The sequence below is a fragment of the Dryobates pubescens genome, chromosome 7 (assembly GCF_014839835.1).
Source record: "Dryobates pubescens isolate bDryPub1 chromosome 7, bDryPub1.pri, whole genome shotgun sequence".
NCBI lineage: Eukaryota > Metazoa > Chordata > Aves > Piciformes > Picidae > Dryobates > Dryobates pubescens.
Window position 1 is genome coordinate 84,549 of NC_071618.1, and position 22,191 is coordinate 106,739.

Sequence of the window (22,191 nt, forward strand, 5' to 3'; positions counted from 1 at the left end):
CTGGTTGGCACTGGTCTGTACTGGTCGGTGTTGTTCGGCACTGGTCGGCACTGGTCTGTACTGGTCAGTGCTGGTCGGCACTGGTCTGTACTGGTCGGCACTGGTCGGTACTGGTCTGTACTGGTCAGTGCTGGGCTGCACTGGTCTGTACTGGTCTGTACTGGGCTGCACTGGTCTGCACTGGTCTGTACTGGTCTGTACTGGGCTGCACTGGTCTGTACTGGTCAGTGCTGGTCGGCACTGGTCGGTACTGGTCTGTACTGGTCGGCACTGGTCGGTACTGGTCTGTGCTGGTCAGCGCTGGTCGGCACTGGTCTGTACTGGTCAGCGCTGGTCGGCACTGGTCTGTGCTGGTCAGTGCTGGTCGGCACTGGTCGGTACTGGTCTGTGCTGGTCAGTGCTGGTCGGCACTGGTCTGTACTGGTCAGTGCTGGTCGGCACTGGTCTGTACTGGTCAGTGCTGGTCGGCACTGGTCGGTACTGGTCTGCACTGGTCAGTGCTGGTCGGCACTGGTCTGTACTGGTCTGTGCTGGTCAGTGCTGGTCGGCACTGGTCGGTACTGGTCTGTACTGGTCAGTGCTGGTCGGCACTGGTCTGTACTGGTCAGTGCTGGTCGGCACTGGTCTGTACTGGTCAGTGCTGGTCGGCACTGGTCTGTACTGGTCAGTGCTGGTCGGCACTGGTCTGTACTGGTCAGTGCTGGTCGGCACTGGTCGGTACTGGTCTGCACTGGTCGGCGCTGGTCGGCACTGGTCTGCACTGGTCAGTGCTGGTCGGCACTGGTCTGTACTGGTCAGTGCTGGTCGGCACTGGTCTGTACTGGTCAGTGCTGGTCGGCACTGGTCTGTAGTGGTCTGTCCTGGTGGTCTTTGCAGGCTCCATCCGCATCGACAGCCTGGGGGCCCTGACTGAGTTCTCAGAGTGCAATGGGAGACTGTTCCCAGTTGGATACCAGTAAGGCACTGGGAGGGGACTGGGAGAGACTGGGAGGGTGGATTTAGGGCTCCTGGGGCCATAGTGGAAGGCACTGGTCCACACTGGCCTGTACTGGGAGGCCCCTGAGGACATGGATGGAGGCCTGGAGAGCCTCTTGGGCCATACTGGGAGGCACTGGGGTGTACTTGGAGGGCCTGGGGGTGGATTATGGAGGTCCTGGGGCCATATTGGTCCATACTGGTTTATACTGGGAGGCATTTGAGGATGTAGAGGGAGGTCTGGAGAGCCTTCTGGGGCATACTGGGAGCCCTTAGGCCATACTGGGAGGGCCTGGGGGGTGGGTTGTGGGGTCCTGGGGCCATACTGGTCCTTACTGGTATGCACTGGGACAGGTGCTGGAGGCTGTACTGGAGCACCAGGGACGCCAGGAGGCGCTGCTGGTACCGCTGCCGGATCCTGGAGCACCACCCGGGGGGCGGGGCAGGAGATGGGGAGACCCCCCCGGGGCACCCCGAGGAGAACAGGACCATAGCTCATGGTACTGGGGGGGACTGGGGGGGACTGGGAAGGGACTGGGAGGCACTGGGAAGGGAATGTGAAGGCACTAGGAGGGGATTGGGAGGGGATGGGGGAGGCACTGGGAGGAGACTGGGAGGGGATTGGGGAGGGACCGGGAAGGGACTGGGAGGCACTGGGAGGGGATTGGGGAGGGACTGGGAAGGGATTGGGGAGGGACTGGGAAGGGATTGGGAGGCAGTGGGAGGGACTGGGAAGGGACTGGGGAGGGACCGGGAAGGGACTGGGAGGCACTGGGAGGGACTGGGAGGGGATTGGGGAGGGACTGGGAAGGGATTGGGGAGGGACTGGGAGGGGATTGGGGAGGGACTGGGAAGGGATTGGGGAGGGACTGGGAGGGGATTGGGGAGGGACTGGGAAGGGATTGGGAGGCACTGGGAGGGACCGGGAAGGGACTGGGAGGCACTGGGAGGGACTGGGAAGGGACTGGGGGGCCTCTGGTCCCTCTGTACTAGTCCTTACTGGTTCATACTGGTGTAATCCCCTCCCCACGCAGATACCAGCCCAGGCCCCGCCCCCAGCCCTGGCATGGGAGGAGCCAGCGAGGCCCCACCCCCGTCCAGTCCCCGCCCCCGCGGGGCCCCAGCAGGGCTCAGCCCCAGCCGCAGACCTCCCCCCGGGGGCTGCTCCAGACCCCTGCCCTCCCCTGGTGAGAGGCACTGCAAGGCCATTGGGGACCTCTGGGGACCTTGGGTGACCCTTAGTGACCTTTGGCTGACCCTTGAGGACCCTTGGTGACCTTTGGTGACCCTTGAGAACCCTTGGTGACCTTTGGTGACCCTTGAGGACCCTTGGTGACCTTTGGTGACCCTTGAGGACCCTTGGTGACCTTTGGTGACCCTTGAGAACCCTTGGTGACCTTTGGTGGCCCTTGAGAACCCTTGGTGACCTTTGGTGACCCTTGAGAACCCTTGGTGACCTTTGGTGACCCTTGAGAACCCTTGGTGACCTTTGGTGACCCTTGAGAACCCTTGGTGACCTTTGGTGACCCTTGAGAACCCTTGGTGACCTTTGGTGGCCCTTCAGAACCCTTGGTGACCTTTGGTGACCCTTGAGAACCCTTGGTGACCTTTGGTGGCCCTTCAGAACCCTTGGTGACCTTTGGTGGCCCTTGAAGACCCTTAGTGACCTTTGGCTGACCCTTGAGGACCCTTAGTGACCTTTGGTGGCCCTTCAGAACCCTTGGTGACCTTTGGTGACCCTTAGTAAGCCTTGGTGACCTTTGGTGACCCTTAGTAACCCTTGGTGACCTTTGGTGACCCTTAGTAACCCTTGGTGACCTTTGGTGACCCTTAGTAACCCTTGGTGACCTTTGGTGGCCCTTGAGAACCCTTGGTGACCTTTGGCTGACCCTTGAGAACCCTTGGTGACCTTTGGTGGCCCTTCAGAACCCTTGGTGACCTTTGGTGGCCCTTGAAGACCCTTAGTGACCTTTGGCTGACCCTTGAGGACCCTTAGTGACCTTTGGTGACCCTTGAGAACTCTTAGTGACCTTTGGTGGCCCTTGAGAACCCTTGGTGACCTTTGGTGGCCCTTGAGAATCCTTGGTGACCTTTGGTGGCCCTTGAGAACCCTTAGTGACCTTTGGTGACCCTTAGTAAGCCTTGGTGACCTTTGGTGACCCTTAGTAAGCCTTGGTGACCTTTGGTGGCCCTTAGTAAGCCTTGGTGACCTTTGGTGACCCTTAGTAACCCTTGGTGACCTTTGGTGGCCCTTAGTAACCCTTGGTGACCTTTGGTGACCCTTAGTAACCCTTAGTGACCTTTGGTGACCCTTAGTAACCCTTGGTGACCTTTGGTGACCCTTAGTAACCCTTGGTGACCTTTGGTGGCCCTTAGTAACCCTTGGTGACCTTTGGTGGCCCTTAGTAACCCTTGGTGACCTTTGGTAGCCCTTAGTAACCCTTGGTGACCTTTGGTAGCCCTTAGTAACCCTTGGTGACCTTTGGTAGCCCTTAGTAACCCTTGGTGACCTTTGGTGGCCCTTCAGAACCCTTGGTGACCTTTGGTGGCCCTTCAGAACCCTTGGTGACCTTTGGTAGCCCTTAGTAACCCTTGGTGACCTTTGGTGGCCCTCGAGGACTCTTAGTGATCCTTGAGGACCTTTGGTAACCCTTGGTGATTTTTGATGACCCTTGAGGACCTTGGGTGACCCTTAGTGACCCTTAGTGACCTTGGGTGACCCTTGAGGACGTTTAGTGACCCTTAGTGACCTTGGGTGACCCTTGAGGACCTTTGGTGACCCTTAGTGACTTTGGGTGTCCCTTGAGCACCTTTGGTGACCTTTGGTGTCCCTCAGTGACCCTTGGTGACCTTAGGTGACCTTTGATGACCCCTGGTGACCTTCCTGTCCCCCTTCCCCCTGCAGGTGGTGGCAGCCAGGCGGTGGCCAGGCAGGTCCTGACTGTTGGGGACCCCGAGTTCCACCCCACCAGTAGGCCACCCAGGGGACCCCAACCGCCCCTGAGGCCACCCAGGAAGTCACCTCCGGGTGAGGAGGAGGAGGAGGAGGAGGAAGAGGAGGAGGAGGAAGAGGAAGAGGAGGAGCTGGCAGCACCTGAGGGGACACTGATGGAGCTTGGAGGGCCACCAATGATCCTTGGAGGGCTACCAGCAGCATCTGCAGGACCAAGGTCACCTGGAGGACCACCAGCAGCATTTGGAGGACCAAGGTCACCTGGAGGACCACCAATGGCCTTTGGAGGGCCACCAGCAGCATCTGCAGGACCAAGGACCCTTGGAGGGCCACCAGCAGCATTTGGAGGACCAAGGACCCTTGGAGGGCCACCCATGGCCCTTGGAGGGCCACCAATGTCCTCTGCTGGTGGCCAGGAGCTGGCCCTGGAGGACTTGGAGGTCACTGAACTGGCCCTGGCCAGGCTCTTGGGGGCCACCTCAGGGCCACCGGCAGGGGGCAGCAGTGAGGAGGAGGAGGATGAGGATGAGGAAGCTGATGGTGGCCTCCATGGGGTTGGGGACCTCCATGGTGGTCCTGCTGGTCTCCATGGAGGCCCTCATGGTGCGGGGGACCTCCATGGTGGCCTCTGTGGTGGTCCTGGTGGCCTTCACGGTGGAGAACTTCCTGGTGGTGGTCTCCATGGCCTTGGGGACCTCCATGGCCACCTCCACGGACCTCTTGGTGGCCCTCACGGCCTTGGGGACCTCCATGGCCACCTCCATGCTCCTCCTGGTGGCCCTCATGGCCTTGGGAACCTCCGTGGGGACCTCCAAGGTGGTCCTTCAGGACCTTACTCCAGCTTGACCCGGAGGGTGGTGACCTCCCAGGAGCCACCAGTGGCCCAGGGGCCCCTCCTGGTGGCCCACATTGACCAACTGGATGGGCAACAGGATGGACCTCCAGGGCCACACCCCCCAGGGCCACCCCCAGAAGGTCCTCCCCCACCTCCTGCCACCACTGAGGACCTCCCCATGGACATTTTGGACTTTGTCCTCAGGAACATGGCCACAGGAGGTGGCCCCAAGGGGCCTGGGACCAACCTGGAGGTCAATGGAGGACCTCCTGGGGGTGCTGGCAGCACCTCCTGGGGCCCCCAGAGGGACCAAGGCGACCACATGGGAGGTGCTACCCATGGGGACCTCCTTGGTGGCCACAGAAGCTGTGGAGATGCCACCCAAGGTCACCTCCTTGGTGGACACGAAAGCTATGGAGATGCCACCAGGGTTGGTGCCACCCATGGGGATCTTCTGGGTGGCCACAGAAGCCATGCAGATGCCACCCAAGGTCACCTCCTTGATGGACATGGAAGCCATGGAGGTGCCACCAGGGTTGGTGCCACCTATGGGGACCTCCTGGGTGGCCACAGAAGCCATGGAGATGCCAGCAGGGGAGGTGGAAGCCATGGGGACCTCCTTGGTGGCCACACAAGTTGTGGAGATGCCACTCAAGGACTTCTTCTGGATGGTCCTGGAGATGCCCCCAGGGTTGGTGCTGCCCATGGGGACCTCCTGGCCGGTCCTGGAAGCCTTGGAGATGCCACCAAGCACCACAACGGAGAGGTCCTGCAAGCCAGGGCAGAGGGACCCTGGGTGGCCACCTGGGAGGCCAGCTCCAGACCACACAAGAGGACACTGGAGACCACCCCAGGAGCTGGGGGCAAGAGGCCCAGGCTGGAGGTTAGCAAGGAGGAAGAGGAGGAGGAGGAGAAGATGGACACCAGGTAAGGACCTTCCCCCCGGGGCTCTTCCCCCTGGGGCCCTTGCCCCCCCTGGGGCCCTTCCCCACCCCCCAGGGCCCTCCCCCCCCGGGGCCCTTCCCCCCCTCCCGAGGCCCTTCCCCCGCCCGGGTCCATCCCCCCTGGGTCCATCCCCCCCAGGGCCCTTCCCCCCCCTGGGGCCCTTCCCCCCCCGGGGCCCATCCCCCTTGGGTCGTTTCCAGTTTGTCCTTGGGTGCCAGTCTTGGAGCCAGGGCCACCCATGGGTGCTCCTTGCCCCCTTCCCCCTCCATCCCCCCAGGCCACCCCAACCTTTCCAGGACCTTCTGGACCTCAAGGAGGACCCAGAGGACCTCAGCGACCTTGGGAGCTTGGGGTGAGGACCCTCTACCCTCCCTCTGACCTTGGCACCCACCCATGGGTGCCAAACACCCACCCATGGGTGCCAACCACCTCTGGGTTCCACCCCTTAGGTCGCCTCCAGCCAGTGATGGAGCCTTGGAGCACCCTTGGGCTACCTATGAAGGTAGGAGGAGCACCCAGGGCTGCCAGGGTGGGTGAGGAGCACCCTTGGGTGGCACAAGGGTGGGTGAGGAGCACCCAGTGTGGGTGAGAAGCACCCAAAGGTGGGGGAGGAACACCCTTGGGTGGCAGCAGGGTGGGTTAGGAGCAACCAGGGTGTGTGAGGGGCACCCAAGGGTGGCAGCAGGGTGGGTTAGGAGCAACCAGGGTGTGTGAGGGGCACCCAAGGGTGGCAGCAGGGTGGGTTAGGAGCAACCAGGGTGTGTGAAGGGCACCCAAGGGTGGCAGCAGGGTGGGTTAGGAGCAACCAGGGTGTGTGAAGGGCACCCAAGGGTGGCAGCAGGGTGGGTTAGGAGCAACCAGGGTGTGTGAAGGGCACCCAAGGGTGGCAGCAGGGTGGGTTAGGAGCAACCAGGGTGTGTGAAGGGCACCCAAGGGTGGCAGCAGGGTGGGTTAGGAGCAACCAGGGTGTGTGAAGGGCACCCAAGGGTGGCAGCAGGGTGGGTTAGGAGCAACCAGGGTGTGTGAGGGGCACCCAAGGGTGGCAGCAGGGTGGGTTAGGAGCAACCAGGGTGTGTGAAGGGCACCCAAGGGTGGCAGCAGGGTGGGTTAGGAGCAACCAGGGTGTGTGAAGGGCACCCAAGGGTGGCAGCAGGGTGGGTGAGGAGAACCCGGGGTGGGTGAGGAGCACATAGGGGGAGAGGGGCACACAGGGATGATCTCATTCTCCTTCTTGGGTGCCACCCATGGGTGCCCCCAGGTGCCAGCTCTGAGGAGGATGCCCCCAGAGCCCCTCCCAGCCCTGTGCCCCCCAAGCCCCAACTGCGCTTCGAGATCAGCAGTGAGGATGGACTGAGAGTGACCTCTGCCACCATAGAGGGTACTGGGAGGCACTGGGAGGGGACTGGGAGGCACTGGGAGGGGACTTGGGAGGCACTGGGAGGGGGCTGGGAGGGGATTGGGAAGGCACTGGGAGGGCACTGGGAGGCACTGGGAGGGGGCTGGGAGGGGATTGGGAAGGCACTGGGAGGGCACTGGGAGGGAACTGGGAGCAGACTGGGTGGCACTGGAAGGGGACTGCGAGGTCACTGGGAGGGGACTGGGAGGCACCTGGGAAGCAGTGGGAGCATACTGGTCCATACTGGTCCATACTGGGACACCCCCAGGGGCCTGGCGCGGAGTCATCGAGAAGGTGCAGGAGGCCAGAGCCAGCGCCCGGCTGAGGAACCTCTCCTTCGCTGGTCTGCACTGGGAGGGGCTCTGGGCGTTACTGGTCTGCACTGGGAGGGTGTGAGAGGGGGTCTGGGCGTTACTGGTTTATACTGGGAGGCACTGGGAGGGGGCCTGGGGGACACTTGGGGGTGGCTTAGGGGGGTCCAGGCTGCTCCCTACTGGTCCCTATTGGTCTATACTGCCCCCTACTGGTCCGTACTGGCCTGTACTGGTCTGTGCTGGTCCCCTTTGGTTGTTGCTGGCCCATTCAGTGCCGAGTGGCCTCAGGGAGCAGGGGGGAAGGGACCTGGGGGACACCTGAGGGTGGCTTGAGAGTGGTCTGGACTGTCTCCCACTGCTCCACACCAGTCCGTGCCGGTCTGTGCTGGCCCGTGCCGGCCCTTACCGGTCCGTGCCGGTCCGTGCCGGTCCTTACTGGTCCGTGCCGGTCCTTACCGGGCCGTGCCGGTCCTTACCGGTCCGTGCCGGGCCGTGCTGGTCCTTACCGGTCCGTGCCGGGCCGTGCCGGTCCTTACCGGGCCATGCCGGTCCTTACCAGGCCGTGCCAGTCTGTGCCGGTCCTTACCGGGCCGTGCCAGTCTGTGCCGGGCCGTGCCGGTCCGTGCCGTGCCGGTCCTTACCGGTCCGTGCCAGTCCATGCTGGTCCTTACGGGGCCGTGCCGGTCCTTACTGGTCCGTGCCAGTCTGTGCTGGTCCTTACCGGGCCGTGCCGGTCCTTACCGGTCCGTGCCGGTCTGTGCCGGGCCGTGCCGGTCCGTGCCGTGCCGGTCCTTACCGGTCCGTGCCAGTCCGTGCTGGTCCTTACCGGTCCGTGCCGGTCCTTACCGGTCCGTGCCGGGCCGTGCCGGTCCTTACCGGTCCGTGCCGGGCCGTGCCGGGCCGTGCCGGGCCGTGCCGGGCCGTGCCGGGCCGTGCCGGTCCTTACCGGTCCGTGCCGGGCCGTGCCGGTCCTTACCGGGCCGTGCCGGTCCTTACCGGTCCGTGCCGTGCCGTGCCGGTCCTTACCGGGCCGTGCCGGTCCTTGCTGGTCGCTGCAGGCATGAGCGGGCTGCGGCTGCTGGGCATGCAGCACGATGCTGTCACCTTCCTGGTGGAGCAGCTGCCGGGGGCCGGCTCCTGCCGGGGCTACAGGTTCCGGTACCACCCCCGCAGGGACCCCCCCCGGGCCCCCCAGATGAACCCTTCTGGCTGCGCCCGGGCAGAGCTCTACCTCAGGTCTGGATGGGCTGGGGGCAGAAGGGGAGGGGCACCCATGGGTGCTGGGGACCCGGCCACACCCACTCCTCACCCCACCCCGATCCCAACCTGACTCCCCCCCACCCCCCATGGCACCCTGATCCCCCCAAGAGCACCCATGGGTGCCGGGATCCGCCCCCCATGGCACCCTGATCCCCCCAAGAGCACCCATGGGTGCTGGGATCCGCCCCCCATGGCAACCTGATCCCCTCCAAGGGCACCTGTGGGTGCTGGGATCCCCTCCATGGCACTCTGACCCTCCCCGAACCACCCTGACTGTCCCCCTCCCCACGTGGCACCCTGTTCCCCCCTCCTCAAACTCCCCAAACCACCCTGATCCCCCCCTGCCAAAGGCACCCATGGGTGCTGGGATCCCCCCCCCATGGCACCCTGACCCCCCAGAAGGGCACCCATGGGGGCAGGGAGGGCAGGGAGCAAGGAGGGGCAGCAGGGAGCAGTAAAGGCTGAGCGTGACCCTCTGTCGCCCTCTGGTGGCCGCCGCAGGAAGTGCACCTTCGACATGTTCAGCTTCCTGGCCTCCCAGCACCGCTGCCTGCCCCGGGGCCCCCCCCCCAGGGAGGAGGAGGAGGACGAGGTGCAGCTGAAGCCCACCCGGTGAGGAGGGGGGGAGGGGAGTGAAAGGGGAGCTGGGTGGGGAGGGAAGGGGGTCTAGGGCAGAGTGGGTGTAGGGCTAAGGGGGCTGGGGGGCATAGGGCTGTGGAGGGTGGGGAGGGGGCTGGGGCTCATGGGTGTGCGGCTGGAGGCGTGGGTGCAGGTCTCGGGCCTGGGGGTTCATGGGTGGGGGGCTGAGGGATGTGGGGGGGTGCTGAGGGGTGTGGGTGGGCAGCTGTGGGGTCTGGGAGGGGGTCTCAGGGTTGGGGGTGCCCTGGGTGGGGGTCTCAGGGTTGGGGTGCCGTGGGTCAGCTCTGGGAGCCCTGGGTGTGGGGGCCTTAGGGCTTAGGATGCCCTGGGTGGGGGTCTGGGGGCACCCCCCTGACGCCCCCCAAGCCGCGCTGCCAGCCTGGAGCTGCCCATGGCCATGCGCTTCCGGCACCTCAAGAGGACAGCCAAGGAGGCCGTGGGGGTCTACCGGTAAGGGGGGAGCGTGGGGACCCCTCTGGCAGCCCCCCCGGACCTCCCCTTCCCCCCCCTGGACCGCCCTGCCCACCCCCTGCCCACCGCTCCCTGCCCACCGCTCCCTGCCCACCCCCTGCCCACCCCCTGCCCACCCCCTGCCCACCGCTCCCTGCCCACCCCCTGCCCACCGCCCCCTGCCCACCGCCCCCTGCCCGCCCCCTGCCCGCCCCCTGCCCGCCCCCTGCCCGCCCCCTGCCCGCCGCTCCGTCCTTCTGCTGCCACCTATTGGAAGTTGCAGTTCTGGCAGCAGCCACTAGGGGGCTGCCCCGAGGTCCCTCTCAGACTTTTGCTGCCCCCTCCCTGCCCCCTTCTCTCCTGTCCTTTTCCTGCCCCTTCCTGCTCACTCCCCTCCTGTCCCCTACCTGCCCCCTTCTGTCCTCTTCCCTCCCTTCCTGCCCCCTCCCCTCCCCTCCCTTCTTGCCCTGTCCCTCCCTTTGTGCTCACTCCCCTTTCCTCCCTCTCCCCTCCTGCTCCCTCCTGTCCCCTCCCCTCCCTTTTGCCCCTTCCTGTCCTCTCCCCTCCCTCCCCTCTGCTCCCCACCCTTCCTGCCCCATCTTGGGTGGCTCTTGGTGGCCCTCGGGCGGCTTTTGGTGACCTCTGGGTTGGGTTTGGTGGCCTGGGGTGGGCTTTGGTGACCCTTGGGTGGTGGTCTCCAGCTCGGCCATCCACGGGAGAGGTCTCTTCTGCAAGAGGAACATCGAGGCCGGGGAGATGGTCATCGAGTACTCCGGGATCGTGGTGCGCTCCGTGCTCACCGACAAGAGAGAGAAGTTCTACGACAGCAAGGTTGGGGCCACCCCTGGGGGGACGCCTTGGAGGCTTCTCTCCTCCTTCTGCTCTTCCTCTCCTAACCTTCTCTTCTCCTCCCCTCCCCTCCTCCCCTCCCCTCCTCTCCTCCACCTCCTTTCCTCCTCCACCCCTACTCTTCCTCTTGCTCCTCCTCCCCCCCTCCTCCCCTCCTCCCCCTCCCCTTCTCCTCCTCTCCCTCCCCCTCCCCTTCTCCTCCTATCCCTCCCCCTCCCCTCCTCCTCTCCTCCCCCTCCCCTTTTCCTCCTCTCCTCCCCCTCCCCTTCTCCTCCTCTCCTCCCCCTCCCCTTCTCCTCCTCTCCTCCCCCTCCCCTTCTCCTCCTCTCCTCCCCCTCCCCCTCCCCTTCTCCTCCTCTCCTCCCCCTCCCCTTCTCCTCCTCTCCTCCCCCTCCCCTTCTCCTCCTCTCCTCCCCCTCCCCTTCTCCTCCTCTCCTCCCCCTCCCCTTCTCCTCCTCTCCTCCCCCTCCCCTCCTCCCCCCCCCCCCCCCCTCCTCCCCCCCCCCTCCCCCTCCCCCTCCCCCCCCCCTCCCCCCCTCCTCCTCCCCCTGACCTCGCCGCCCCTCCCCCGGCAGGGCATCGGGTGCTACATGTTCCGGCTGGACGAGGGGGAGGTGGTGGACGCCACCATGCACGGCAGCGCCGCGCGCTTCATCAACCACTCCTGCGAGCCCAACTGCTACTCGCGGGTGATCCAGGTGGAGGGCGCCAAGCACATCGTCATCTTCGCCCTGCGCCGCATCCTGGCCGGCGAGGAGCTCACCTACGACTACAAGTTCCCCATCGAGGAGCCCTCGGCCAAGCTGCCCTGCAACTGCGGCGCCAAGCGCTGCCGGCGCTTCCTCAACTGAGCGGCGGCCGGGCGCGGCTGGGCGGGGCGGCCGGGCGGGGCGCTCGGCAATAAAGTCCTGGACGGGTGGAGAGGTTCTGGAGGTGTTCAGAGCGCCTGGAGGTCGCGGGGAGATGTCTCAGAGGCTCCTCTGAGGTTCTCCTGAAGTTCTGGAGGTCTTCCGAGGGCCCAGAGGTGACAGAGAGCAAGTTCTGGAGGGCTGGAGAGGGTCTGGACGGGGTTGGAGCCAAGGGCCCCGAGCAGGAGCCCTCGGCCAAGCTGCCCTGCAGCTGGGGTGGCCAAGAGGTGCCGGAGGGTGCGCAATGAAGGGTTGCAGGGACGAAGAGCGGCCCCTGGCGGGCAGCAAAGGTGCTGCAGGAATGAAAGCACCACCAGGGTGCTGTGTGGTGGAGTCACCCAAAGGGCCCCAAGGTCAGGGATGCTCCCAGGATGGTCCCAGTGTGCTCCCAGGATGGTCCCAGTATGATCCCAGCGCTCCCAGGATGGTCCCAGTACGATCCCAGTGCTCCCAGGATGGTCCCAGTACGATCCCAGCGCGCCCGGGATGGTCCCAGTACGATCCCAGCGCTCCCAAAATGGTCCCAGTACGATCCCAGTACGATCCCAGCGTGCCCGGGATGGTCCCAGTACAATCCCAGTGCACCCAGGATGGTCCCAGTACGATCCCAGTACGATCCCAGCGCTCCCAGTACGGTCCCAGTACGATCCCAGCGCTCCCAGGATGGTCCCAGTACGATCCCAGCGCTCCCAGGATGGTCCCAGTACGATCCCAGCGCTCCCAGTACGGTCCCAGTACGATCCCAGTGCGCCCAGTACGGTCCCAGTATGATCCCAGTACGACCCCAGCGCTCCCAGCCCGCAGCCTATTGCCTCCTAGCAGCCGCTTCCCATCATGCCCCGCGGCCCCCCAGGCTGCCCTCCCATTGCCTCCTAGCAGCCGCTTCCCATCATGCCCCGCGGCGCAGCCGCGCCCCCATTGGCTCCTCCACCCGCACTAAAGCCCGCCTCCGCCGCGCTCCCATTGGCTCCTGCGCGCCGTTTCCCGTCGTGCTCCGCGGGGCCTGAGCCGGAAGCGCTGGGCCGGGAAGCGAAGGAAGGTTGGGGCGGGGGAAGCTGGGGGCGGATTTGGGGGATCCCGGGGCGGGGCGGGGCGCCCAGGGGTCCTTGGGGGTCCGGGGGACACTTGTGGGGCCGGAGGGGGGCAGGGTCTGTGCCTTAGCGGAGCGGCTGTGGGGCGCGGGGAGGGGAGAAGCAGTTGTGGAGCTGGGGGGGAGGGGGCAGGGTTGTGGGGCTGGGGGCCGGGGGGAGGCCGCTGGTGGGTCCCAGCCGTGGGTCTCTGCCCCGCAGATGAACCTGGAGAGGGTCTCCAATGAGGACAAGTTGGAGCTGTGCCGCAAATACTACCTGGGTCTGCCCCCGGTGCCCCCAACCCCCTCCCAGTGCCTCCCAGCCCCCTCCCAGTGCCTCCCAGCCCCCTCCCGCTCCCCTCCCAGTGCCTCCCAGCCCCCTCCCAGTGCCTCCCAACCCCCTCCCAGTGCCTCCCAACTCTCTCCCAGTGCCTCCCAACCCTCTCCCAGTGCCTCCCAGCCCCCTCCCAGTGCCTCCCAGCCCCCTCCCAGTGCCTCCCAGCCCCCTCCCAGTGCCTCCCGCTCCCCTCCCAGTGCTTCCCAGTCACTCTCCAGTGCCTCCCACTATCTCCAGTACCCCTCCCAGTTGCTCCCAGTCCCCTTTGAGTCTCCCAGTCCCCCTCCCAGTCTTTCCCCAAGCCCTCTCAGGCTCTCCCAATCCCTTCCTAGTCCTTCCCAGTCCACTCCCAGTCCCCTCCCAGTGCCCCCAACCCCCTTCCCAGGACTCTCCCAGTCACTCCCCAGTGCCTCCCAGTCTCTCAAATTCCTTCCTAGTGCCCCTAAACCCCCTCCCAGTGCCCTCCCAGTCCCCTCCCAGTCTCTCCCAGGCCCTCACCTCCCCCCTCCTGCTCTCCTGTCCCCAGGGGGCTTTGCTCTGCTGCCCTTCCTTTGGCTGGTGAACGTCCTCTGGTTCTTCCGGGAAGCCTTCGTGGCGCCCCCCTATGGCCAGCAGCCGCAAATACGCCGCTGTGAGCGCCCGGGGTGGGGGCTCCAGGGGGCTGAGGGGGGGCTTGAGGGGGCTAAAGGGGGTTGGGACGGGTCAGGAGCGGGGCTGAAGGGGGTCGGGGAGGGGCTGGAGGCAGTTGTGGGGCACCCAGGGGGCTGGGGGCAGCGGCCTAGAGGGGGCTGGGGGTGGTGGTGGTTGGGGGCACCTAGAGGGCTTGGGGTGGGTCTAGAGGGGGCTGGGGGAGGGTCTAGAGGAGGTTGGGGGCATTTAGAGGGGGCTGGAGGGCACTTAGGAGGCCTGGGGGAGGGCTGGAGGGGGCTGGGGAGGGGCTAAGGGGGGTTTAGAGGGGGCTGGGGGGCACCTAGAGGGGCTAGAGGTGGCTGGGGAGGGCTGGGGAGGGGCTAGTGGGGCTGGGGAGGGGCTAGTGGGGCTGGGAGGGGCTGGGGAGGGGCTAGAGGGGCTGGGGAGGGGCTAGAGGTGGCTGGGGAGGGCTGGGAGGGGCTGGGGAGGGGCTAGTGGGGCTGGGGAGGGGCTAGTGGGGCTGGGAGGGGCTGGGGAGGGGCTAGAGGTGGCTGGGGAGGGCTGGGAGGGGCTGGGGAGGGGCTAGTGGGGCTGGGGAGGGGCTAGTGGGGCTGGGGGCAGCCTAAGTCGATTCTAACTCCCCTTCCCCCTCTTTTGGCTCCCTCCCCCCCTCTTTTCCTCCCCCTTCTCTCCCTCCCCCTTCTCTCCCTCCCCCATTTCCCCCTCTTCCTTCCCCCTCTTCCTTCCCCCTCCTTTGCTCCCCCTTTTCCCTCTTCCCCTTCCCCTCCCCCTCCTCCCTCTCCCCTCCCCTCCCCCCCCTCCCCCCAGACGTCCGCCGCTCGGCGCTGGGGGTGGGGCTGTGGGGGGTGGGGCTGGGGGCCTGGGTGGGGCTGTTCCAGAGCCGCAGAGCCAGCTGGGGGGTCCTGGGAGACTACTTGGCCTTCACCCTTCCTCTGGGGACCCCCTGAGGATGCCCCCCAAGCCCCCTCCCCGGGATCCTCTTCCCCACCCAGAGGAGGGAGAAGAGGCTGAGGGCTGCTGGGAGGTGAGGAAGGGGAGAGGGAGGGAGGGAGGGGTGGAGAGACCCCCCCAAATGGGGGGGAGACCCCCAGAAGGGGGCAGGGAGGAGACCCTAAAAGGAGGAGAGAGGAGACTCTAAAGAGGGGAGGGCAGTGGGGAGTGGGAGAGCCTATAGAGAGGGAAGGAAGAGGCCCCAGAGGAAGGAGGAGAGACCCCAAAAGGAGGAAGGGGAGGCCCCAGAAGGGGGAGGGGAGGATTGGGGGTGGGGGCCTGAGAAACTGGAGAGGGGTCTTTGGGGGAGGTTGGGAGGGGTCTTGTGGAACCCCAAAGTTAAGGGGGGGAGAGGAAGTTTGAGCCACTCTCCTTCCCCCCCGCCCCAAAGCTTCTGTGAGGGGCTGAATCCTCCCCCTCCCCTCCCCTAGGTGTGATGGTGTCAGAGGCCACGTGTGATGACGTCAGAGACCACCTGTGATGTGATTACGTCATGGCCACGCCCTCCAGGGGCCCTCCCCCCCCCAATTCCTGGACCCTGCTCCCCCCAGCAGCAATAAAGCTGTGGCCCCACCCCCCGTCCCCTTTGGTCATGTGGTGGCTTAAGTCCTGCCCCCTCACCCCCACCCAGCCAATGAGGGACAGGAGAAGGGGCGGGGCAAAGAGTTTATTGGTTGGAGAGCACTGGGAAGGGACTGGGGGGGACTGGGAGGGCTCCTGGGACACACTGGAAGCATCTTGGTTGCATACGGGGAGGGACTGGGAGGCCTCCAGGCTGCACTGGGAGAGACTGGGAACGCTCCTGGGCATACTGGGAGGGTTCCTGGGTCCATACTGGGAGCACTGGGAGCGGTCCCAGGCCATACTGGAAGGGACTGGGAGGTCTCCTGGGTGCCCCTCGGGTGCCGCACTGGTCCGCACTGGTCGTCACTGGCGCTCGTAGATCAGGCGCAGGAGCCGCAGGCTGGGGCCGTAGCGCTGCTGCTGGCGCTGCGCCGCCTCCTGCCACCTGGGGGCGCCAGAGAAGCAGCAGAGAGCTGGCTGCAGGCTGCCTCCCGCTGCTCCCCAGCTCCTTCTGGTGGCTGCCCCTGGAACTGCAGGGAGCTGATTGCCTCCTAGTGCCTCCTGCTGCTCCCCAGCTCCCTCTAGCGGCTGCCCCTGGAACTGCAGGGAGCTGATTCCCTCCTAGTGCCTCCTGCTGCTCCCCACCTCCCTCTAGCGGCTGCCCCTGGAACTGCAGGGAGCTGATTGCCTCCTAGTGCCTCCTGCTGCTCCCCACCTCCCTCTAGCGGCTGCCCCTGGAACTGCAGGGAGCTGATTGCCTCCTAGTGCCTCCTGCTGCTCCCCAGCTCCCTCTAGTGGCTGCTGCTGGGGCTGCCGGAAACTGATTCCCCTCCCAGTCCCTTCCCAGTGCTCCTAAATCCCCTCCCAGTGCCTCCCAATCCCCTCCCAGTGCCTCCTAGTACCTCTGCCGGACACGTTTCCACCTCTCCATGTTGCTGTAGATCAGGGAGGCCATGGAGGGAGGAGGATCAGGACCCTGGGTGGGGGAGACACCGGAAGTGACATAATTGGTAACATCATTGAGGGGATCCCCACCCCCAGTCCCTCCTGGTCTCTTCCAATCCCTTCCCAGTTATTCTCAGTCCATCCCAGTCCCCTCCAAGTCGCTTTCCAGTCCCTCCCAACCTCCTCCTAGTCTCTTCTCAGTCTCTCCAAGAGGAATAGAACAGAACAGAACAAACCAGGTTGGAAAAGACCTTCAAGATTGTGGCCAACCTATCATCCAACACCACCTAAACAACTAACCCATGGCACCAAGCACCCCAGCAAGTCTCCTCCTGAACACCTCCAGGGATGGTGACTCCACCACCTCCCCAGGCAGCCCATTCCAATGGGCAATCACTCTCTCTGTATAGAACTTCTTCCTAACCTCCAGCCTAAACCTCCCCTGGCACAGCCTGAGACTGTGTCCTCTTGTTCTGGTGCTGCTTGCCTGGGAGAAGAGATCAACCTCTGCCTGTCTACAACCTCCCTTCAGGGAGTTGTAGAGAGCAATAAGGTCACCCCTGAGTCTCCTCTTCTCCAGGCCAAGCAACCCCAGCTCCCTCAGCCTCTCCTCACAGGGCTGTGCTCCAGACCCCTCCCCAGCTTCGTTGCTCTTCTCTGGACTCGTTCCAGCAAGTCAACCTCCTTCCTAAACTGAGGGGCCCAGAACTGGACACAGGACTCAAGGTGTGGCCTAACCAGTGCAGTGTACAGAGGCAGAATGACCTCCCTGCTCCTGCTGGCCACACTGTTCCTGATGCAGGCCAGGATGCCATTGGCCCTCTAGGCTGCCTGGGCACACTGCAGGCTCATGTTCAGCCTACCATCAACCAGCACCCCCAGGTCCCTCTCTGCCTGGCTGTTCTCAGCCACTCTGACCCCAGCCTGTAGCTCTGCATGGGGTTGCTGTGGCCAATGTGCAGAACCTGGCACTTGGATGTGTTCAATCTCATGCCGTTGGACTCTGCCCATCTGCCCAGCCTGTTGAGGTCCCTCTGCAGAGCCTCTCTACCCTCCAGCAGATCAACTCCTGCCCCCAGCTTGGTGGTGTCAGCAAATTTACTGGTGACTGACTCAACCCCCTCCTCCAGATCATCAATAAAGATGTTAAAGAGGATGGGGCCCAGCACTGATCCCTGGGGCACACCACTGGTGCCTGGCTGCCAGCTGGCTGTGGCACCATTCACCACCACTCTCTGGGCTCAGCCTCCAGCCAGTTCCTAACCCAGCTCAGAGAGCTGCTGTCCCAGCCAGGGGCTGACAGCTTGGCCAGGAAAGTCGCTCCTCAGTCCCTCCCAGTCCCCTCCCAGTCCCTCACCAGTTCCCCTTCTTGGTTGCCCACTTCCGGTCCGAGGGGGGAAGGGATCCGGGGAGGTCCAGGAGGGGCTGGGGGGGGCAGCTCATAGATGTCTGCAACCTTCCCAGCATGCACTGGTGCCTGGAGAGGAGAGGATGAGACCTGTAAGTGGAGTTATGGGGCGGGGGGGGGTGGGTGGGGCAGTTAGGGGGCTAGGGAGGCAGTGAGGGGGCTTGGGGGGGGGGGGGGGGGGGGCACTTATGAGGCTGGAATGTTCCTTATGTGGCTGCGGGGGGCACTTAGGGGTCCAGGAAGAGCACTTATGGGGCTGAGGGGGTGACTTGTGGAGCACTTATGTGTTCAGGGGGTCACTTATGGGGCACTTATGAGTCCAGAGAAGTCACTTGTGGGGCAAGGGGGTCACTTATGGGTCCAGGGGATCATGTATGGGTCACTTATGGGGCTAGCAAGTCACTTATAGGTCCAGAACATCACTTAAAGCTCACTTGTGGGGCACTTATGGGTCTGGGGAGGATCACTTATGGAGCCAGGGACATCACTTATGGGTCTACAGAGATCACTTAGGGATCATTTATGAGTCCACAGTCACTTAATAGTCCAGGCAACCATTTAGAAAGCTCTCATGGGGCACTTGCAGGCCTGGCCTGTCACACAAGGATCACTTATGGGGCACTTACAGGCCTGGCCTGTCACACAAGGATCACTTATGGGGCACTTACAGGCCTGGCCTGTCACACAAGGATCACTTATGGGGCACTTACAGGCCTGGCCTGTCACACAAGGATCACTTATGGGGCACTTACAGGCCTGGCCTGTCACACAAGGATCACTTATGGGGCACTTATAGGCCTGGCCTGTCACACAAGGATCACTTATGGGGCACTTACAGGCCTGGCCTGTCACACAAGGATCACTTATGGGGCACTTATAGGCCTGGGAGTCAGTGTGAAGCACTTTTAGGTCTGGGGGGAGCACTTAAAGGGCACTTAGGGGTCACTTATAGGTCCAGAGGACTACTTGTGGTTCTGGGCAGTCACTTAAGGATTACTTCCAGGTCACTTCCGGGTCTGCAATGTTACTTAAGGGTGTCTTAAGGGTCTGGGTGTGACTTGTGGGGCACTTATGGGGCACTTGGGGTCCAAAGAATCACGAATGGGCACAGAAGATCACTTCTGGGGCACGTCTGGGCCTGTAACACTACTTTGGGATCAGCTATAGGTCTGAAGGTGACTTGTGGAGCTGACCTCAGGCCTGGGGGGGGTCACTTGTGGGGCAGGAGGGCTCTGTGCCGTGGGGCAGTTCCTCATCCAGGCCCTGCAGACAGGGTAGAGCGGAGTCCCCTCCGGGAACTGCCCCAGCTCCACACTGCGGTCGAACAGCTTGATCACGTAGGAATCTGTGGGGCAGCCCCATGGATGCCTTCCCCTTCCCCACAGAGTCCAGCCCTGCCCCATAGATCCCAGCCCTGCCTCAGATTCCCTCCTCAGCTCTATTGATTCACTTCCCTGCCCCACAGATTCCTTCCTCTGACTCGCAGGGACCAGCCCTGCCCCACAGGTTCCCTCCCCTGCCCCACAGATCTCTTCCCTTGACCCACAGAGTCCAGCCCTGCCTCATAGATTCCCTCCCCTGCCGCAGAGATTCCTTCCTCTGCCCCACAGCTCCCTTCTCCTGCCCCATAGTGTCCATTCCACTCTGGACCTGGCTCCCTCTGGGTCTCTCTCTGGGCCTGGTTCCTATAGGCCCAGCTCCCAGGGGTCAGAATCTCTGGGGCAGACCCCACGAAGTCCCTGGGCCCAGGCCCTCCCCTGAGCCTGGCTCCTGTGGGTCCGGCTCCTCCGGCTCAGGATCTGTGGGGTGAGCTCCTAGGGGTCAGGCCTCGCACTGGGGCCTCCGTTTGGGCCTGGAACGCCCTCTGGCCCCCCCCTGCGGCCCCCCTCCTCCTGTGGCCCCCTCCTGTGGCCCCCCCCCTGCGGCCCCCTCCTCCTGTGGCCCCCTCCTCCTGTGGCCCCCTCCTGTGGCCCCCTCCCCTGCGGCCCCCCCCCTCCTGTGCCCCTCCCCTGCGCCCCCCCCGGCCCGGTGCCCGCGGCCCATGCCCCGCAGCGCCCCCCCCGGCCCGGTGCCCGCGGCCCATGCCCCGCAGCGCCCCCCCCGGCCCGGTGCCCGCGGCCCAGGCCCCGCAGCGCCCCCCCCGGCCCGGTGCCCGCGGCCCATGCCCCGCAGCGCCCCCGCCGGCCTCACTGTGCCGCTGCAGGCCGGGCTCGGGGCCCTCCTCCGCCTCGCGCCGCTTCTTGCGCCGCTGCTGCGAGAGCCTGGCCGCGGGCCTGGGGGAGGGGCGCTGCCGTGACGCGGCCGGCCACGTGACACCCCCCGCTCAGGGCAGGGGCAGCGAGGGGCGGGGCCGCAGGGGTCACGCGGAGGATGGCAGAAGGCAGGCACGAGGCAGGGGAGGGCCTGGCCCCGCCCCCGGCAGCCCCACAGCAGCTGCCCCAGAGCCCCCCAGTGCCCCCCAGTGCCCCCCAGAGCCCCCCAGTGCCCCCCAGAGCCCCCCAGTGCCCCCCAGAGCCTCCCAGAGCCCCCCAGTGCCCCCCAGAGCCCCCCAGTGCCTCCCAGAGCCCCCCAGAGCCCTCCCAGAGCCTCCCAGTGCCCCCCAGTGCCCCCCAGAGCCTCCCAGAGCCCCCCAGTGCCCCCCAGAGCCTCCCAGAGCCCCCCAGTGCCCTCCCAGAGCCCTCCCAGAGCCCTTCCAGAGCCTCCCAGAGCCCTTCCAGAGCCTCCCAGAGCCTCCCAGTGCCCCCCAGAGCCTCCCAGTGCCCCCCAGAGCCCCCCAGTGCCCCCCAGAGCCCCCCAGAGCCTCCCAGTGCCCCCCAGAGCCTCCCAGTGCCCCCCAGAGCCCTCCCAGAGCCCCCCAGTGCCCCCCAGAGCCCTCCCAGTGCCCTCCCAGAGCCTCCCAGAGCCCCCCAGAGCCCCCCAGTGCCTCCCAGTGCCCTCCCAGAGCCCTCCCAGAGCCCCCCAGAGCCCTCCCAGAGCCCCCCAGTGCCCTCCCAGAGCCTCCCAGTGCCCTCCCAGTGCCTTCCAGAGCCCTCCCAGTGCCTCCCAGTGCCCTCCCAGAGCCCCCCAGAGCCCTCCCAGTGCCTCCCAGAGCCCTCCCAGAGCCCTCCCAGACTCTTCCCAGTCTCTCCCAGACTCCTCCCAGTCCCCTCCCAGTGCCCCCCAGTAACTCCCAATCCCCTCCCAGTCCCCCCCCAGTGCCTCCCAATGCTCCCATTACCCTCCTAGTTCCCCAGGCACTCCCAGTGCCTCCCAAACCCTCTCCCAGTGCTCCCAATCCCTACCTCTTCCCAGGGGCGCTGGGTGAGGCCTCCCTGCAACAGCAACAGAGTCAGACCCTTCCAGTGCTCCCAGTGCCCTCCCAGCCCCCCCAGTGCCCTCCCAGCCCCCCCAGTGCCCTCCCAGTCCATCCCACTATGCTCACTTGCTGTGGGCCTCGCCTGCAGTTTTTCCAACCTCCTCCTCCAGTGGCTCCCTGGGTGGGTAGGGAGAGAGCCCAGTTCATCCCAGTTGCTCCCAGTATGGCTCAGTTTCTCCTAGTGTCCCCCCAAATCACCTCCCAGTCCCACCAAAACCCCCTCCCAGTGCCTCCCAGTGCCCCAAACTCTCCTCCCAGTCCCTCCCAAATCCCATCCCAGTGCTTCCCAGTGCCCCCCAAATCTCCTCACAGTCCATCCCAGTTCCTCCCAGTATGGCTCAGTCCCTCCCAGTCCCCTCCCAGTATGGCTCAGTGCCCCCAGATCCCCTCCCCATGCCTCCCAGTAGCTCCCAGTAGCCTCCCACCTGCGCTCCAGCAGCTCCTGCAGCACAGCATCCAGGCGGCTCCGGGCCGAGGCCGCCTCCAGGTCTGGCAACCAGTATGGACCAGTAAGCTCCCAGGGCTGCCAGTGAGCCTTGGGCAGCTGCCCCTGGCTGTGAGTGCTGCCCAGAGGCACTGGGGGGGGGACTAGGAGGAACTGGGAGGGGAACTGAGGGGGCACTGGGCCATACTGGGAGGGACTGGGATGGAAGCTGGGGGGCACTGGGCCATGCTGGGAGGGACTGGGATGGAAGCTGGGGGGCACTGGGCCATACTGGGAGGGACTGGGATGGAAGCTGGGGGGCACTGGGCCATGCTGGGAGGGACTGGGATGGAAGCTGGGGGGCACTGGGCCATGCTGGGAGGGACTGGGATGGAAGCTGGACGGCACTGGGTCATACTGGGAGGGACTGGGATGGAAGCTGGGGGGCACTGGGCCATGCTGGGAGGGACTGGGATGGAAGCTGGACGGCACTGGGTCATACTGGGAGGGGGTTTGGGAGGCAATGGGCCATACTGGGAGGCACTGGGTTGAACTGGAAGGAACTGAGAGGGCACTGAGCCATACTGGGCTGAACTGGGAGGGGCTCACCTGGCTTCTCCACTTTCACCTTCACAGCCAACATGGTCCTGGGGCCCCTATGAGGGTCTGGAGGGGACCGGGGGAATGTTTACAGGGACGTCCATAGGATACTATAAGCCTCACCCCGACTCCCTGCCCCCTATAGCGGAGGTCTACAGGCACCTATGGGCTTCCGTAGGGCCCTACAACCTCACCCCCACGCCCGGTCTCCTATGACGGCTCTCTGTAGCCCCTAGGGCCTTCCGTAGGCCTCTGGAGGCCTCACCCCAACTCCCGGTCCCCTATAGGGGAGTCTGTAGGCCTCTGTCGGCCTCTCTCCCACTC

The 22,191-nt window shown here is 65.1% G+C and overlaps 4 protein-coding genes across 4 annotated transcripts; 3 read left to right on the top strand and 1 right to left on the bottom strand.

Annotated features, from left to right (window-relative positions):
- The first annotated feature begins 2,018 nt into the window (after window positions 1-2,018).
- Window positions 2,019-4,774, top strand: LOC128897345 (proline-rich protein 2-like). Its single transcript, XM_054163161.1, has 3 exons — window positions 2,019-2,162; window positions 3,881-4,482; window positions 4,523-4,774. Exons 1-3 carry the CDS (start codon window positions 2,042-2,044, stop codon window positions 4,772-4,774), a joined length of 975 nt encoding a protein of 324 aa, XP_054019136.1. The 5' UTR covers window positions 2,019-2,041.
- A 416-nt stretch (window positions 4,775-5,190) lies between these two features.
- LOC128897335 (histone-lysine N-methyltransferase 2B-like) lies at window positions 5,191-11,469 on the top strand. Its single transcript, XM_054163036.1, has 10 exons — window positions 5,191-5,690; window positions 5,986-6,060; window positions 6,158-6,210; window positions 6,967-7,086; window positions 7,373-7,447; window positions 8,477-8,654; window positions 9,180-9,290; window positions 9,684-9,767; window positions 10,469-10,598; window positions 11,192-11,469. Exons 1-10 carry the CDS (start codon window positions 5,680-5,682, stop codon window positions 11,465-11,467), a joined length of 1,113 nt encoding a protein of 370 aa, XP_054019011.1. The 5' UTR covers window positions 5,191-5,679; the 3' UTR covers window positions 11,468-11,469.
- Window positions 8,090-21,929, bottom strand: LIN37 (lin-37 DREAM MuvB core complex component). Its single transcript, XM_054163162.1, has 11 exons — window positions 21,877-21,929; window positions 21,269-21,332; window positions 20,910-20,960; window positions 20,770-20,799; window positions 19,679-19,761; window positions 18,651-18,833; window positions 18,341-18,399; window positions 17,438-17,557; window positions 16,038-16,111; window positions 15,492-15,580; window positions 8,090-8,118 (listed from the first exon to the last, which is right to left on the bottom strand). The coding sequence occupies exons 1-10, from the start codon at window positions 21,908-21,910 to the stop codon at window positions 15,499-15,501; spliced, it is 780 nt and encodes a 259-aa protein (XP_054019137.1). The 5' UTR covers window positions 21,911-21,929; the 3' UTR covers window positions 8,090-8,118; window positions 15,492-15,498.
- PSENEN (presenilin enhancer, gamma-secretase subunit) lies at window positions 12,481-14,602 on the top strand. Its single transcript, XM_054163038.1, has 4 exons — window positions 12,481-12,563; window positions 12,814-12,874; window positions 13,457-13,561; window positions 14,389-14,602. The coding sequence occupies exons 2-4, from the start codon at window positions 12,814-12,816 to the stop codon at window positions 14,526-14,528; spliced, it is 306 nt and encodes a 101-aa protein (XP_054019013.1). The 5' UTR covers window positions 12,481-12,563; the 3' UTR covers window positions 14,529-14,602.
- Window positions 21,930-22,191: the final 262 nt, after the last annotated feature.

What these genes read in the sequence shown, in the direction of transcription:
- LOC128897345 (XM_054163161.1), top strand. Translation starts at nt 2,042, where the DNA reads ATGGGAGGAGCCAGCGAGGCCCCACCCCCGTCCAGTCCCCGCCCCCGC. An exon ending in CAGACCCCTGCCCTCCCCTG is followed by an intron (nt 2,163 to 3,880) that starts GTGAGAGGCACT and finishes TTCCCCCTGCAG; the next exon opens with GTGGTGGCAGCCAGGCGGTG. An exon ending in CTGATGGTGGCCTCCATGGG is followed by an intron (nt 4,483 to 4,522) that starts GTTGGGGACCTC and finishes GTCTCCATGGAG; the next exon opens with GCCCTCATGGTGCGGGGGAC.
- LIN37 (XM_054163162.1), bottom strand. Translation starts at nt 21,910, where the DNA reads ATGTTGGCTGTGAAGGTGAAAGTGGAGAAGCCAG. An exon ending in GGTGAAAGTGGAGAAGCCAG is followed by an intron (nt 21,333 to 21,876) that starts GTGAGCCCCTCC and finishes ACTGGTTGCCAG; the next exon opens with ACCTGGAGGCGGCCTCGGCC. An exon ending in AAGTCACCTTCAGACCTATA is followed by an intron (nt 18,400 to 18,650) that starts GCTGATCCCAAA and finishes TGCTCCCCCCAG; the next exon opens with ACCTAAAAGTGCTTCACACT.
- LOC128897335 (XM_054163036.1), top strand. An exon ending in GACCTCTGCCACCATAGAGG is followed by an intron (nt 7,087 to 7,372) that starts GTACTGGGAGGC and finishes GGACACCCCCAG; the next exon opens with GGGCCTGGCGCGGAGTCATC. An exon ending in GAGGAACCTCTCCTTCGCTG is followed by an intron (nt 7,448 to 8,476) that starts GTCTGCACTGGG and finishes TGGTCGCTGCAG; the next exon opens with GCATGAGCGGGCTGCGGCTG.
- PSENEN (XM_054163038.1), top strand. Translation starts at nt 12,814, where the DNA reads ATGAACCTGGAGAGGGTCTCCAATGAGGACAAGTTGGAGCTGTGCCGC. An exon ending in GTGCCGCAAATACTACCTGG is followed by an intron (nt 12,875 to 13,456) that starts GTCTGCCCCCGG and finishes TCCTGTCCCCAG; the next exon opens with GGGGCTTTGCTCTGCTGCCC. An exon ending in GCAGCCGCAAATACGCCGCT is followed by an intron (nt 13,562 to 14,388) that starts GTGAGCGCCCGG and finishes CCCTCCCCCCAG; the next exon opens with ACGTCCGCCGCTCGGCGCTG.